The sequence below is a fragment of the Serinus canaria genome, chromosome 4 (genome assembly GCF_022539315.1).
Source record: "Serinus canaria isolate serCan28SL12 chromosome 4, serCan2020, whole genome shotgun sequence".
In the NCBI taxonomy this organism is placed as follows: Eukaryota; Metazoa; Chordata; class Aves; order Passeriformes; family Fringillidae; genus Serinus; species Serinus canaria.
In genome coordinates, this window is record NC_066317.1 from 6,623,616 (window position 1) to 6,638,838 (window position 15,223).

At 36.1% G+C, this 15,223-nt stretch overlaps 1 protein-coding gene across 3 annotated transcripts in view; it reads right to left on the reverse strand.

The window, feature by feature from the left end:
- The window catches only part of SCLT1 (sodium channel and clathrin linker 1), a 32,564-nt gene that overhangs the window by 16,823 nt on the left and 518 nt on the right, over positions 1-15,223 (reverse strand). For all 3 annotated transcript variants that reach the window (XM_050974136.1, XM_018921164.3, XM_009096312.4), the window contains exons 2-14: positions 12,772-12,839; positions 12,107-12,159; positions 11,158-11,227; positions 10,290-10,345; positions 9,781-9,913; positions 8,952-9,074; positions 7,227-7,271; positions 5,870-5,940; positions 3,331-3,421; positions 3,075-3,166; positions 2,288-2,465; positions 1,175-1,273; positions 649-720 (exon numbers count right to left, since the gene is read on the reverse strand). In XM_050974136.1, the coding sequence (XP_050830093.1) occupies positions 649-720; positions 1,175-1,273; positions 2,288-2,465; positions 3,075-3,166; positions 3,331-3,421; positions 5,870-5,940; positions 7,227-7,271; positions 8,952-9,074; positions 9,781-9,913; positions 10,290-10,345; positions 11,158-11,227; positions 12,107-12,159; positions 12,772-12,825 (1,137 nt within the window). In that variant the 5' untranslated portion in view covers positions 12,826-12,839. The remainder of the gene's footprint in view (positions 1-648; positions 721-1,174; positions 1,274-2,287; positions 2,466-3,074; positions 3,167-3,330; positions 3,422-5,869; positions 5,941-7,226; positions 7,272-8,951; positions 9,075-9,780; positions 9,914-10,289; positions 10,346-11,157; positions 11,228-12,106; positions 12,160-12,771; positions 12,840-15,223) is intronic.

The window sequence follows — 15,223 nt, forward strand, 5'->3', positions numbered from 1 at the left end:
AAAGTAATTTTTAAATAAGATTTAATAAATCAAAATAAAAATTCAAGAAGTACTGAAGCCAAACATCACCCAGTATAAATGCAGTTCTTGCTGCTGCCATGGATGCATTGGATTTTATTTACCTACTCATTATTTTCTCTATAGGATCATTCAATATACAGACCAAGACACATCAAATGAAACCTTATAAAAATAAATTTAATGCATAAATAGGTGCACAAGCACTGAATTCTTCTGGTCACCTGCATAATTTACTACAAATTCCTGGTTCATTCAGATATAGGATGCCTATGATCCACAGACTTTATCTTAGGATACTTCCTCATCTTTCATATCAGCTTTCCTTTGTACAGATAAGCAAGGAAGGCTGAGTTCAGTGTATCTCTGAAAGAAACAGGGATCCTTAAGAAGCGCCATCACATGGGAAATATTTTTTAGGGCACAGATCTCACTGTCAAAATGCCTGTGAATTTATCTCTGGACACATGCAGGATGTAATGTGCTATACAGCAATAGAGGACTGTCCCACACAATTACTCATTAATCACACATTGATTGACCTAAAATACTGAATTCTAGTGGAAGTCTTTCAGCAAAAGTCTTAGAATGTTTTGCTACTGAAAATATTTTTATCACTCAACTCCATACCATCTGAAGAGCTGAAACTTCTTCTGTCAGCCGAGAAACCTGCATGTTGCATTGCCTCTTGGCAGTGTCTACCTGTAACCAAAGTAAAACTACAAAATTAGTCCCACAAACTACTTTTCCATCTTGCTTTTTGACATATATATGTAGTATAGAGGTGGTACATGTATATAAAGCATGAAAATACCTGGGACTACAATAACTGACAGATCTTATGACATAGATAATTATTATCAATCCACACTATCTGAGGGTGTTTAGGAGAGAAAAGGCACAAATGAAGACACCACAAGTGCCATTCACATCTTCACAGTGCAGCCTTCTCCATGCCAGTGTCTGCAGAGACACCAACAGTTTTGCTTGTTGTTTAGAACAATGTCTGGACAATAAATGCTGAAGAGGATGGTGCTGTCAGCATGCTGCCTTGCCACTTATTTTATCCAAACTCTTGTGAGAAAACTGCTTGTGATGCCCATGCACCAGAGGAAAACCAAAAAATCTTCCCATCTTTCTGAAAAGCATTACTTACTTCTTTTCTAATTCTTGCAGCAGTATTTTCTGCAAGTTGAGACATCTCCTCCTGCAGTTTTTTGATCTCTTCCTCTTTTTGTTTCTCCCCAAAGAGTGCCTAGAAGAGAAATAACAAAATGAAATATGACTGATATTTCAGTGTGATACTAAGAGCGCCAAGAGAAAAACCCACACTGCTCAAAAAACACCTTCTTTTCCCTTTTACTTTTTACACTGAGACTCATTAACACTGACACTGAAAACATGTGGCACTAATGCACATTCTTGTAAATCAGAACCACACAAAGAGTTAGTGTCAGTAGATGCCTTTTTCTATTGGGATTTGGAGATTTTGCCTGAGCATGGAATTATACAGAAGAAAGCACAGGAACCCAGAGCAAAATTTCCACCTCAATTTCCTACAGAGCAAGGAGAAAACAATTTGAAACACAAAGTGTTAACAGATATATTAATATGACTGTTTTTTATTCTGTTTATTCTGTTTTTATTCTGTATATTAATGTCCATGTTTTTTATGCTGTTCATTAACTGAACATTATCTTTTTTTCCTTATGTTCACTGAATTTTATTCCCAGTTTGAAAAATTCAGCATGTTTAAGCCAGAGGAGTAAATTAAGAATTGTCTGCTTTGTTTTGGCTCCTTGAGCCATGTTTTCATATCAATATTTTTGGCATAAGTGTTTTTCCATAATAGTTTAATCCCACATTGTATACAAAAGTTTCTTTTAAGGCCCTCCACATGTCTAGGTTTCTTTGTTGATGACTCTGCCCTTTCCTTGTTTCCTATGTCTTGTCTTTAACAGTTATAAATTTGTAACAGAACCTTCCCCTTTTTTTCCTGACACCAGTATTGGGTAAGAAACTCTGAACTCTTGCCAAAAACTTTGGAATATTCATGTTTAGGTACAATGTTATCACTTAGATGACCTTGATCCAGGCACTCAACATATGCTTTGAAGTATATACTGTATGACAAATCTGAGTGATGAGTGGTCACATCCCAGGCTGCTCTCTGTGCATGTCTAATTTTAGCACAACAGACATGAAAGAAACTAGCTTGTGTATCCTAAACATCCTGATTTCTAGGGAACACCTTCATCCAATGACTAACCTGACTTTTTTGCAGGTTAGCTTCTTCCAAGAGCTGTATGCAATCTTGGACTTTTGCAACAGCATCATATGTCTCACTTTCTAGACTGGCAGACTTGGCCTGAAGCTCTCTGATCTGTTCCTCCAGGGCTACTTTTTCTGTTCTCAGCCGTTCAGCATCTTGAACAGTCACACACAATCTACAAGACAGTAGAAATTGGACAATGTGATGGTCAATCAGGACACTGGTCCATTCAAACTGAGCTATTAGTAAGTATCTATTCATAAATTGCCCAAATTGCATTGTTTTCTCCTTGTTTTTGGACAGAGTGTTTTGAGTTTGATCATCAATCAAGTCCTAGAAAGAAACAGAATTACAGGAGTTAACTCAGATATCTAATCTCAGAAGATCCTTAGAAGAATGCCAGTGATATCCTGGGATACATCACTGAAAGTGTTCTATATTAAATCAGAGCAGAGTAGCCCCAGAAGAAATAGATCTTTCCTCTGTGGAGGAAATTGAATAATTGGATGTGGGCAATGAAGTTCCAGCTATAGTTTTAGAGAAAGAAAGCCACTGGTAATTTCACAACAGCTCAGGAATTCTTATTGTTTAATTATGATTGTCAGTATTGGCAGGCATGAGAAAGGACAAGAGAGCCTCAGAGGGATCATCAAAAACATTTCTGTTACTTCCTAACATGTCTGCCATAAAAGATGCAAGGACAGAGAAGCCCTCTACTTTTGTAGAGCCAGAGTATAAATTCTTGCATGTATTCTGTTAGTAACACACAGTGAGCTCTCTTTACCTTATTTCCAACTGTTTTATGTTAGACTGCATTTGCTGCAAGCGTTTGTCAGATGCTGTTTCTCTCTCCTGGGCAGACATCCTGTCTTCTTCCTGGAATGAATGAAAGTATTATCCAGACCTGATCTGAGCTGAACAAAATAAAGATATAGTCACATAAAACGAGCTAGATAACAACTTGCAGTTCATTTAATGTCAGCATTCAGAAAATGACTGTCCACTCAGCTGCAACAGAAATGATTCCTTTCTTAGAATACCTTTCTCTCCAATTGGCTCTGAAGCTTCTCTTTCAATGCCATCATTTCTTCAAGCTTAGCATTTGCTGCCTGCCCATCTATTTTGGCTTGTCTGTATATAAAAAAAACCAAACAGTTATAATAGAGGGGGGAAAAATGGCTCAATTAAAACTTTTTCACAATAGCTGGGAAGAGCAGAAAAATTCCACAGTACTGTTCTCACAGGGCAGAAGAGGTTTTCCCCTTCTCCCTATGTGGCACAGAGAGAGAGGAATACCAAATTCCAAAAGTCCTGTGGAAATTACTTCACAGATTATAAGGAAGGTGTATGCATAGATAAAAGAAGGACTAGGAAATAAAAAACTTCAAGTGATTCAATAACTTAGGCATAACTAGTCACAGATATGTAATAGAGAAGTCTTTTGCAGAATTAGATTTTACTTTTTAAAGCAACAGGACCAGGAATTAAAACAATCATTATACACTTCTAAAGAATTCAGCTGATGTGCTTTGTAATCTGAATAGTTTTTGTGGGATGAAGGAGAAGAGGGAAAAAAACCCCCAGGAACAGTTGGTGAATCATGTTAATGACTAGTGGCTCTTCATCCTCAGTAGAAAAATCTGTTGAAAAAAGCAACCCTCCCACTCCTCTGACTTGGGAACAGAAAGACACAGAGAGCCTTCACCTGGGGTGTAACCCAATTTCTCAGGCTGCATATGAGGCTAAATTTAAAAACCAATGACTGACTCTATCATAAAGGTAAAAGAGAGCAAACTTGTATTAGATTAGCTCATGCAAACTGCAGCACCAATAGTCATGAAAGAGCTGGAAAATATTTCATACCTTTAACAATCAACTTCAAGTAAATATTTCTTCTAGAAATACTAATTTTGAATAAAGGGCATGAAAGTCAAGAGTACTGTACCCACATGAAAATCTTAAGCAAACTATACATAATCCAAGCAATTTTACAGCAAATACTTGATTTCAGCCCAGTTAATTGGAAAAGTTAATTTGGTTCCAATTTCTTTAAGATGCAAAAACCTACAACAAAACCATTATTCCTATACAGTCTTCAGTGTGGGCCATAAACTTTGACCTTAGTCCTTCTGAAACATTGCATCTTTCTCATACAAGAAGTACTGGAAATTCAGGAAGAAATTAAATTAAATTGCCTCCTGCAAAATATTTTAGAAGTGCTGTAAAACAAAGTATAAACTCAAAACGCAGTGTAAGAAGGGAAAAATAAGCAAAACATAGAAAGGTCATAAATATTAGAACACCTTAAGTACTAAAAATGCATTTTAACAACCAAGTTCAGATTCTGATCCAATTCAGAGGTCTGCATTTTACAGGCAACAAACTGATTCTAAAGATACAGCTTTTATTCTTTATTGCACAATATATCTTGAACCTAATCCTGGCAAGTTATCTCTGTGTAAGAGCTTTAAGATTCTGAAATGCAGATCCATGCCCTAGCTAAGCCAAGTTTCTTAATTTGTTTTTTTTTTTTTTTTTTTTTATCCAGGCCATACAAATCTAATTTAAACCTCAATTCTCTAACACACAAGTTGGTTTTTTTCAATCTACTTTTGCATTCCTGACTTAGTACTCTAGTACCATAAATCATGTAAAACTATGGAAAACATCCCAAAGGATTAGAATTGTCTGCACCATATGCTATATAATCCATGTAGACTACAGCTTCATGGGATAGAAGCAACTGGTGAAAATATTCCAGATTTCTTGGAGAAACACTGCAGCACTTTTTAGGGCCAGACAGAGCTGCTGCCATTAACTTTGGGAGTAAAACACTGTTTTTAGGGGTGCAAGGACTCTAGGGTGATCTGAGAGGAAGGTGAGCATAATCAGTGTCTGTAGAGATGGATAATGACTGAATTTTTTATTTTACTCTCAGTTCATAAATCCACTCTTGAATGAAATAAAATCTTAATTTGACATCAACTATCACTAGTTAAAAGAGAGAAGAGACACAGTAAACTGGCACTGAATAGACTTCAGCTGTAAACACCATAATTACGAAATTGTGTCATAGATATTATTTCTTCTTTCTTTTGATATACTTCAGGAATATAATTAACACTTCTTTTACCTTTAACTTCCACAGAATCTATGGTTTAGAGCTCTTTATTGATAAGAGGTGAAAGTAAATTTTATTTAAAAAAAAGTTGGAAGCTTGTTTGACCATTCAAATTTCAGAACTGTAATGAGTAACCATGTAAATGGCTTTTGAGCACACTGTATTCTAATGAAAGCCTATCTTCAAAATCAATTGTGATGTGATACTGACAGTTTCTTTTAAAATCAAAGGTCAAATGTTGATTATTTCAGGGAAAAGCTGGACCAAACAACACTGACTGGAAATATGTTACCATAACACTAATGATGTCTAGCAAACTTCAGAGACAGTTATTGAAACCATTTTAACTCTGAGGATGAAATTAGCTTGCAGTACAAACAAGACCCAGGACACAGCAGCAGGTCAGGAAAAGCTACAGAAAAGATGTTAATTATTTTTTTAATCTGCCTGGTTTATACCTCAGTTGTTTTCGTAGCTGCTCTAGTTCCACATCTTGTTCTGTCACAGTTTTCAGAAATTGCTGATTGGTCTGCAAGATAAAGAGATAATTGTAACATGTTCATTATCGTATTGAAAATGTTACACATGCCTTACACTGAGATAGTAAAGATGACCACAATGGCAGGCAGCATTCAAAATGCACAATATTCTCCTTTTCCCACCTCTCTCCTATTAATTGCTAATGTCCTTGCTTTTTTAACAGTTGCTAAGAATTGTTTTCAGGCACTTCCTACTTCTATAATACCTATTCTGAGTGCAAACAGTTCATTTCAAGACCACCACAGAGTACTCAAAGTAAAAACCCCATCTTGCCCAGATCTATTAGTTTGGTTTCATTAAAAAAACCAAAATAACAGATGAAATTAACTCACATAATCAATGAGATCTTTCTGCAAATTTCTGCAGTTTACTTCAGTTTTTACTACTCTAAGTATTTTAACATCAGCAGTGAACCCTCTTGCCTCAATACTGAATCTCATTTCCAGAGCATGCATGAATATGTTGAACAATTCCAACCTGAGCACATCTAGGAAACACAGCTGCTTCACCACAATAAAAATGTGACTAATTAACATGTCTCCTCACTTGCAGTTTTTCAGTTTGTTAGTTCAAAAAAAGGGCTTCATGCTTTATCCCATGTCATCTTTATGCCTTTGGCAACAGATGGTACCAAGTGTTTTTTGGATAATGCAAACAAATGGATTATCTTTATCTTAAGTATTGTCGTAACTCTTTTCTCTGATGTGAGGAAAAAAGACTTCAGTGATAAAAACAAGAGCAGACTGTTGGAGTGGATTAGGAGTCTTTTTGCCAGTATTCAAAACAAACACTCAAAAAAGATCATACAGGAATCAAAAACAAGCTGGTTAGTCAAAAACCTCACCTCTTCTTTCACCTCAATTTTTCAACAAAAAACTACTTGAGAGATTCTATTAAAATTGTCAATTTTGGAAGGCCTAGACTAAAGCTTATTAACTAAGAAGTCTCACAGTCTAAGGATGTGGATAAAGCACTGGAAGGTTATTAGAGCTCAGCAAAATGTGCATAAAGGTGACAAAGACACTGAAGAAGACAGCAGTACTAAAACAGGAATGGATAAAAACTAGAGAGAGCTAGCATATGCTAGAGGGCATAATTTAAAGAAATGTTTCCTTTGTGAAGACATGTGTGAAGTACACTAGCCACATAGTGAAGTCTGCAAATTTGAGTGGCACCAGCTATGTGTGAAGGCCTTTTTGCTTTGGTTTTGTACTCTAAGGGTCTATTAGGAAAAGAAATAAATTACTAGTTCACTGCTCAGAAGGTTTTACTCACCGTGTGCAGCTGGCGAGTCAGCTGCTGAATGCTACTCAGTTGATCCTAAAAAGAGAATCCAGAGTTTCTTATAATTATTACAGTCAGAAAGAGTGAATAATTAGAAAGCTTCATTGTCAACTGAAAACATTTATTAAAAACCTATACATGTAGCAGGAAATTCAGTGTCTTTATAGGTTTCAGATGGATTGTTTTTAGCTGTTGACCTCATACCCCATAAAATTAGATTTACTACTGAACAATTTATCTAATCTTCCCTGGGTCCCAAACTGCCTCCTTCCAAACCTCACATGCACTTACTATAAAAACATGAAAGGACACATGAACAGGGTTTTTAAAGAGTCACACAAACTGTGGTGCTACTACAAGCATTTTTGCTAAGCAAAATAACAGACATGCATCCATTGACTAAAAAATGCCTGTTATGGGCATTTTAATTTGTTCTTTGCCCTACAGGATTATTCCTAAAAAACACAACTCAGTTAAGTTTTTGAGTCTCTGAATGTGAACTCCATCATTCCAGGAGAACTAGCATAACTCAGATAAAATATCTGCAGCGTTCCAGGTGCCTTCAGAGAAGAGAGAGGACTGAAGTGTCTTCTAATTATGCTATCTAACAGTCTCAAGGCCAAAGACATGCTAGGAACTATTCCTGCCCCTCCCTTTCCTCCTACATCCAGTCCTTATGATGTCCCCTCTCCTCCTGGCCTTCTGTCAATTCCAATTCTACTTGATCTTACCTATTTCTATTTACCTCTGACAGCTGTTTGCTGCTCCTTCATTGAAAGATAAACTTAAAATTTTATTTAACTGGAGAGCTGTTTTCTCTGGGAGACAAGTAGCATTCAAGAATCAAAGGCTGTTTAGCCTCGTTCTTGTCAAGGTGGCATTAAAATACACCAAAAATTTAGTTACTAATTAAAAATGGAATCTGGAAGCCCTACAACAGCTACCAATGACTCCCTATACTCTCCTTTGTGAGTATGCTATTAGTAACTGACAATACAACACAAAAAATAATCTAATATTAGAAACAGGAGCAGAAAGCTAGAGCCACACAAAGATCAGAGTCCTCTTAACTATTCCTTGAAATCGTTATGAAATTTGACAGAGTACAACAGCTGCACACACACTTATCCTGTTTCTCAGAAAAGATCACATTGCCAAGGTGAACTTAATACTACAAAAACCCAAAAATCAGTAAAAAAATATTTCTGAGGTGAGCTGTAGCTGTGCCCACAAGTCAAGTGTGTTTGAAAATAGAGAAGAAATATTAAAAGAATTTGTAGGTTCTCTCCTAGAAATACATGTAGCAAAGTACATAAAAGTTTCTATAACACACTGAACATCTTTACATAGCTCATCAGAGAAGAACAGCTTCTCTAAGAATTTCCTGAAAGGTCTTCCCCAGACTCAGCAGAAGAGAAAGAGGCTGCTAAACACAAGCTAGCATTAGACAAAGACTAGTGTACATCACTTTTCACCTGTTTACTTCTTCACTGAATAACAGCAAGAAATGGTGACTACTTTTCCAGCTACTCAAAGGAGAACAGAGAAAGAAATACTTTCCCCTCAGAACTCAGAAATCTTAAGCAACTTTTCCAGATGTTTTACCATCCTGAAGATTTTCAACAGTGCAATTCAAACACAGGATTATTTATATTTTGTGTACATATATATATGTAAATGAAAAAGAAAAAAAGAAGAAAAATAGGTGAGAATTACACTCTGCTTTTTCCTCTCAGCTATGAGAACGTGTGTTCTGGTCAGGCGCTCCTGGTACTGCTGCTGAAGCCGGTCGTGCTCCTGTGACAGCGTCTGCCAGCGCTCAACTGCTTGGTCTCTCTCCTAATTTACAGAACAATATTCTATTACAGCACATTTGTCTTCATCTATCATTGTCTAAAAAGACAGGTCTTCACTTCTATTTTGAAGAAATGCCACAAGCTATACTTTTCTCCGCACTTATTTTAAAGTTTAAATTCAAGTGCAGAAAAACAGATGCTTGGAAGTTCAAATTCCAATTCCAGTTTTTTGCCCTTTTTTTTTGAAGAGCTCAAACTTTCACAGGTCTTTAAGGTAGGCCTGCAGTATAGACACTATTCAAATACTAAAATTCAACTGATATATTGTAATAAACTGAACAAAATTCGCTTGTATTTTTACACTTAGATACTATTTTCTACATCCCACATTTCCCTCCTCACATCACATTACAATAGTTTTGATTAAAATGACAAGTTTCTACAAAAAGCTTGAATTGAACAAAATATTTCATGGAGTTGCTGATCATGAATTTGACATACAGATCAAGTCAACTAGGTAGAATTACTGATTAATATTAAAATTATTATAATTTTTAAAATTCACTTTTAAAAATTATTTTATGAATCTAGGAAATAAGGTTCTTTAATCTTTAATTCAAGAGGGGCTCAAAACAGCCTCAAGGAACTCTGACCAAATGATTTCTGAATCAAGAAATTATACAGCCTCCCCAAATCTGCCAAGGCACAACAAGAGAAATAAAACAATCTAAATGTTTCATCTCACACACTTGCTTTGCCAGCCGTAGTTCCTCTTGAAGGGTTCTCACTGTGCCTTCACCTGCAGGAATATCAGTTTCCAGATGCACAAAAGGAAGAGCCTCCAGTTGCTTCTCAAGAGGCTCTTTCAACTCTGCATGCAGCCTGAAATTCAAAGAACTAAGTTCAGCAAGGTATTACTTTAAAAGGGATTTTTTTAACAACTGAAATATACAGTGCCTTTCACCTGTACATACTACTTCCTTCCAAGTCAAATTTAAATTTAAATCTATTCAGTTATGTTCTATAAACAAAATGAACAGTTTGAAAAAGTTTCACATCTAGTTCTTTTAGTGACATGGTAAAATCTCCTCTATCTGGTCCTGTAACCTGTATTAAGCACTTCAAGACTCTAATGTTAGGCTCCTGAATTTACTAAGTAGAAGATTTCAAAGATATCAAGGCCCTAGGAAAAAAAAGCTTTCTGATGTTTAGAAATCATGAGAAACTGTAGTAGCAACATGGCAGTGCCATTATTTACCTTTCATTTTCCTTGGTTACTTCTTCCAGTTTTTTCTTCATCCCACCCATTTGTGCCTGACACAAAGACATTCAAGAGTTAGCACTCATTCAAGTGACACAAATTCTGGTAACACTGCCATCCTGTATTTCTGACTGACACTGTAAAAGATGGACAGTTCAAACCAGCACAATACAGTAAATGAAAGTCAATTGTTTTTTAAAGCAAGTCACAGGATGCCACTTGAATTTAATGGCTGACAAGTCCTGTTACACCTCAGCATTTGGAAGTTATTACAAACATTAAACTTAACCTTTCAAAATTCTTATGGCTTTTACAGATTGATTTTTAATTAACTCAAGTTTTTAGGGGTAGAGTGGGTAACTCATCTTTTATGCTGCAAGCATTTGATGAAAGTTTAGCAATTAACTGAGAAGAAACTCCAGTTACATGAACCAAACTGGATGTTTTGTTTGCTAGTGCAAGGAAGCCACAGTGCTTCTGTTGCCTCCAGAAACTGATCAAGCTGCAAGACTATTTGCAAAATCCTTATGATGTACAGATCAAAGTTTAAAGTGCATTAAAAAGCAGTGTGTAATTTCTGCATGAAGATCACAAGTAAAAATTACTTTCTGTGTGCCAAAAGTTTTAATGTCATTTATGTTTTCAGTCATGTGAAAGGAAGATGGATCCCTTCCACCTCAACCCCCAGGATTACACCGTTGCAATCTGGACCATCTCCCAAGCTTTTCACAGAAGCTCTCCATTCATCCCCTTGAGGCAGCCTGCAGTCCAGCAGCTTTGTGAAGCGTGACAAAAACTAGTGCCCTACCAACTCATAGCACTAAAAGGAGAAATTTCCAGTCTGAAATGTAGGGAATGCCCATACCTGATAAAGCTGCAGTTGCTCTCTCATTTCCTCCACCTGTTTTCCATACTCTGTGATTAGAGCTGACAAGCTAAGAAATTGAAAAACACTATCAGAATGAGTTTCATAAATGCTGAAATGCTCAGATAATTAACTAGTTTTAAAGAATTCTTAATCTAGAGGCCAGAACAGAGCAGTCACTCTTCTTGAGTCCCAAGCTTGACATTCCCCAGAATCAAATGAACAAATTTAATCACCACTTTTAAATAATGATCATTAACAGCAAGGGTGGTACAAAACAGAAATAGAACATATAATGGGACATAATAAATGACCATTAATACAATATTAATATATTTCACTGATTCACACAGAATACCAAATATTAAAAGACTAGACTTCATTGCTACTTTCACATACAATAGCAAAAGTGGCCTAAAAGACAATGCAGAACACTGTAGTTCTACTTCTATACATTTTCCCTCCTAATATTTTCATAACTGAGAGCTGTTCTCTGAAAATTCTATATTAAAAGTTAACAAGAAAATCTAGGTTATTTTTGTAAGAAGAAATTACAGTGATGATGAAATTATTTACTGATAGACAACTGTCAGTGGAAGAGTGTCAAAAAACCATTTTTAAAAACATCCCCCAATCTCAACAGACAGCAGTCACCTGTGTTACCTAGATCAGTGCAATTTACCAGAACTTCTGTTTATTCTCTCAGAACTTAGACTAGAAATTCCTTCATTCATCTCTTATCCTTTATTTTACAGCTCGTGGTAGCAAAGTCAGTAATTTAACTTACTGAATAAACACAATACCACCAAAAACCAACTTTTACAGTAAGACCTCTACAGACAGATGTACACAAGACCCAGTTCACTTGGATATTTACACTCCTGTGAGCACATGACCATTTCCTTCAAATACACTGCAGTATTCCCAATTATCACTTGGAATCAGTTACCTTTGGTCCATCATCCTGGATCCTGATGTGCCATCACCACCAAGGGCATGTTCCTGTATTGGAATAATCATTTAGTCATTAGTAATTGCAGATAAATGTATGTGGTTTTAAACTTTTATATGAAACCCAAATCTGTCTGTACAGTAATTTGTACACAACATGCCACAGAATCACTTTCAGATTTATGTTCAAAAAACTTTGAGAGCTGCCCCAATATGAAAAAATAGGTTTTTTTTTCCACTGGACATGCTTTGATTTCAAGCACAATTACATCTGAGGGAAAATCAACTCAATCTTATAATGGGTTTGTGTAAGTGCTTAGTTCATTTCCATGCATCTCAGCAACAGGAAAGCACTGAAGCCTGAGCTTCTGCACAAGCTTTCAGACAGGCTTATGGCACCCAGCACAAAAAGCTACCCCATCATGAGACCAGTCTCTTAGAAAAGTGAAAATGTGCACTGAATTACAAATCAAATGCTCTTTCAGGGATAAGACTTTCAGAAATGCACCAAAAATACCATAGTTCACTGTTAGGGGAGTTTTTTGAAGGACCCAAAACAGAGCCAGACAACACTTAAGTGAGTTGTGCTCCATATTAGAAAGTTGTTTATGACAAAATATAATAAAAAAAATTTTTACTACTTCCATGCCTGAGTTCACATACCTGCTCAGCAGCAATTCTCAGAGCCTCATTGGTTTCAGAGTGTCCAAGTGCCATTTTTAGCCTCTGATCTGAAAAACACCACGTTTGAGAATCATGGTTATAACACAGGCCTCAATCTAAATAAATGGGACTGGCAGTCAGAAACATGTTTAACAACATAATGCTTCAAGAGCAAAAAAAAAAGCTTCAGAACTTGAAAAAACCTATAGGAACTGTAATAATAATAAATTAAATTCCTGTTATATTCTGTTTTATTTAAGAATTATTTTTGTTCTGTTTTGTAAGAATCTGAGTAACACTTCTGTAACTACAATGGGTAACAAACAAGAAAAAAAGCAGTTGGGAATGCAATGGCTGTATTTTGATTTAAACAACTTCTTGCCTATTTTTCTTGATACACATCCCATGGTTCTTTTACTAGTTCTAAACTTCTAAAGGAAAATACAGGAAAAAGACAGTGAGCATAGAAAGGAGGTAACAGCAAAGGAATGCCAGGAAACAGGAGGACCAGAGTTGCTGCTCTTATAAGCCAAAGGATGTAAACCTGAGATGCCACAGGTCCAAAAAGGGACAGATTTTAAACATCACTTATAGAAGCTCACTTTCATCAATAAAGCACTAAATACATTCTGAAAAAAGTTCAGCATGTACCACAAAAGTATGGAATGGAATAGAGGATTATTATTTGTAGGTCTGGTTACTAATATTTCAAAAGGAATTCAGGTAAAGCTCAACCTTCTTTACACCTACATATTTAACAGGACAAACACTCTATGACATTAAGTATAATACTGCCTCGAGAATCTCATTTCAGATGCTTTACACACATTCAGTGTTTTACAACTCTGATTTCACATTTGTGAAGCAAGAAAAACATTTATTCATGCACCAGGTTCAGAGTAGGCCTAAAACAACTTGGGGCTCAGCTGGCATAGAAGTCAATTTCAAATCTTGTCCTATGAAAACATATAGTTTTTTTTTTTTAAAGGATTAAGTTCTTTGACAGGAAAGGGAAAAAAATTTTCACAAAAATAATAATAAAGTACTGGAATGCTCTTCCCAGGGAGGTGGTAGAATCACCACCTTTGGATGTGTTTAAAAAGAGACTGGGCATGGCACTTGGTGCTGTAGTATGGTTGAGGTGTTAGGGCATAAGTTGGACTCGATGATCTTAGAAATCTCTTCCAACCTCATTGTTCTGTGATTTCACAGTGAATTTAGTCCAAGTTCTACTTAGATTCTAAAGACTTACAAAATAAACAGCCAAAAGAAATCTGTACGAAAAGGCAACATTCCAGTATTTGAAAAAACATAATTTTTCACATCACAGAACAATAATCACTCTTGCAAAGCCCAAGAAAGATATTGATTTTTGAACCAGAATGACTGTGTTATCTCACAGAGAAGCTTTTCTGCTATCCTTGGAATCAAAAGTTGGTTTTTCACCTTTGACACCACACAGAACTTGGTACCCAGAGAAATTCTGAGGTCTGAGTGATGGAGCTGCAAATGCTGTATGCACTGTGACCTGCTCCTGCTGCTGCTGTGCTGCCAAATTTTCCTGAAGCACTAATTAGGGACAGCGACATTCCTTGGGACAAAGTGCCTGCCCCATCTCCAGCTCCCAGGAATACAAACTCGGCAGAAGCAAATTTGTCTGGCCAGTTATTGTGCTGGTGAGTAACTCAGATGTACTCTGATTAAGTCATGTTAAGTTATATTAAACCCAGCAAGTTACACATAATTAAAAATACCAATTTTAGTGCATAAAGCAAATTTCATGAATAACTGGCAAGACAGCTTTCTAAAGCGTAGGAAACCCTGGGTGTGAAAAATGCCAACCACTTGTTTTTAAAATTTTAAAAGTGTAATAGTAATAAAATAGTTATAAAAATAGTAATATAACTAGAGTAATAAGAACTTGAACAATTGTGATTAGGACACTAAGAGACAATAAAAACAGAGTTACAGACGTCCGGGTACCTTTTTCTGGGCAAAATAAGTCTGAAAAAGGACACCCGCTAATAGAGAATTAACCCTTAAAAGCAACAGCCTGTTGCACATTCATGCATGATGTATAAATTCCATTCAAACACAGGATTCTGTCTGGTCAGTTTCAACTTCTTCCTCTTAATCCTGATGGTGTCTTCAGGGCTGAGCGAGGCAGAAAGAAGTTAGTTTCTTCTGCTAATGGAGCAATAAATTCTTTTTTTGTGAAAGATTTAGGTGTCCTGTGGCTGCTATCTGGTGCGGGTACCTCATTCCTTTCTTAAAAAAAAATCTCACACATATAATTGCTATTTTAACATATTGCTACAACCTAAACCACTACTTAAAAAATTAACACAGCATAACTTTCTAACACGACACATATAATATTCATTTTAATATTTGCGAAAATCCAATTATAAAATACGCATTTTTCACACTGCGGTTTCATAACTAAAGATCC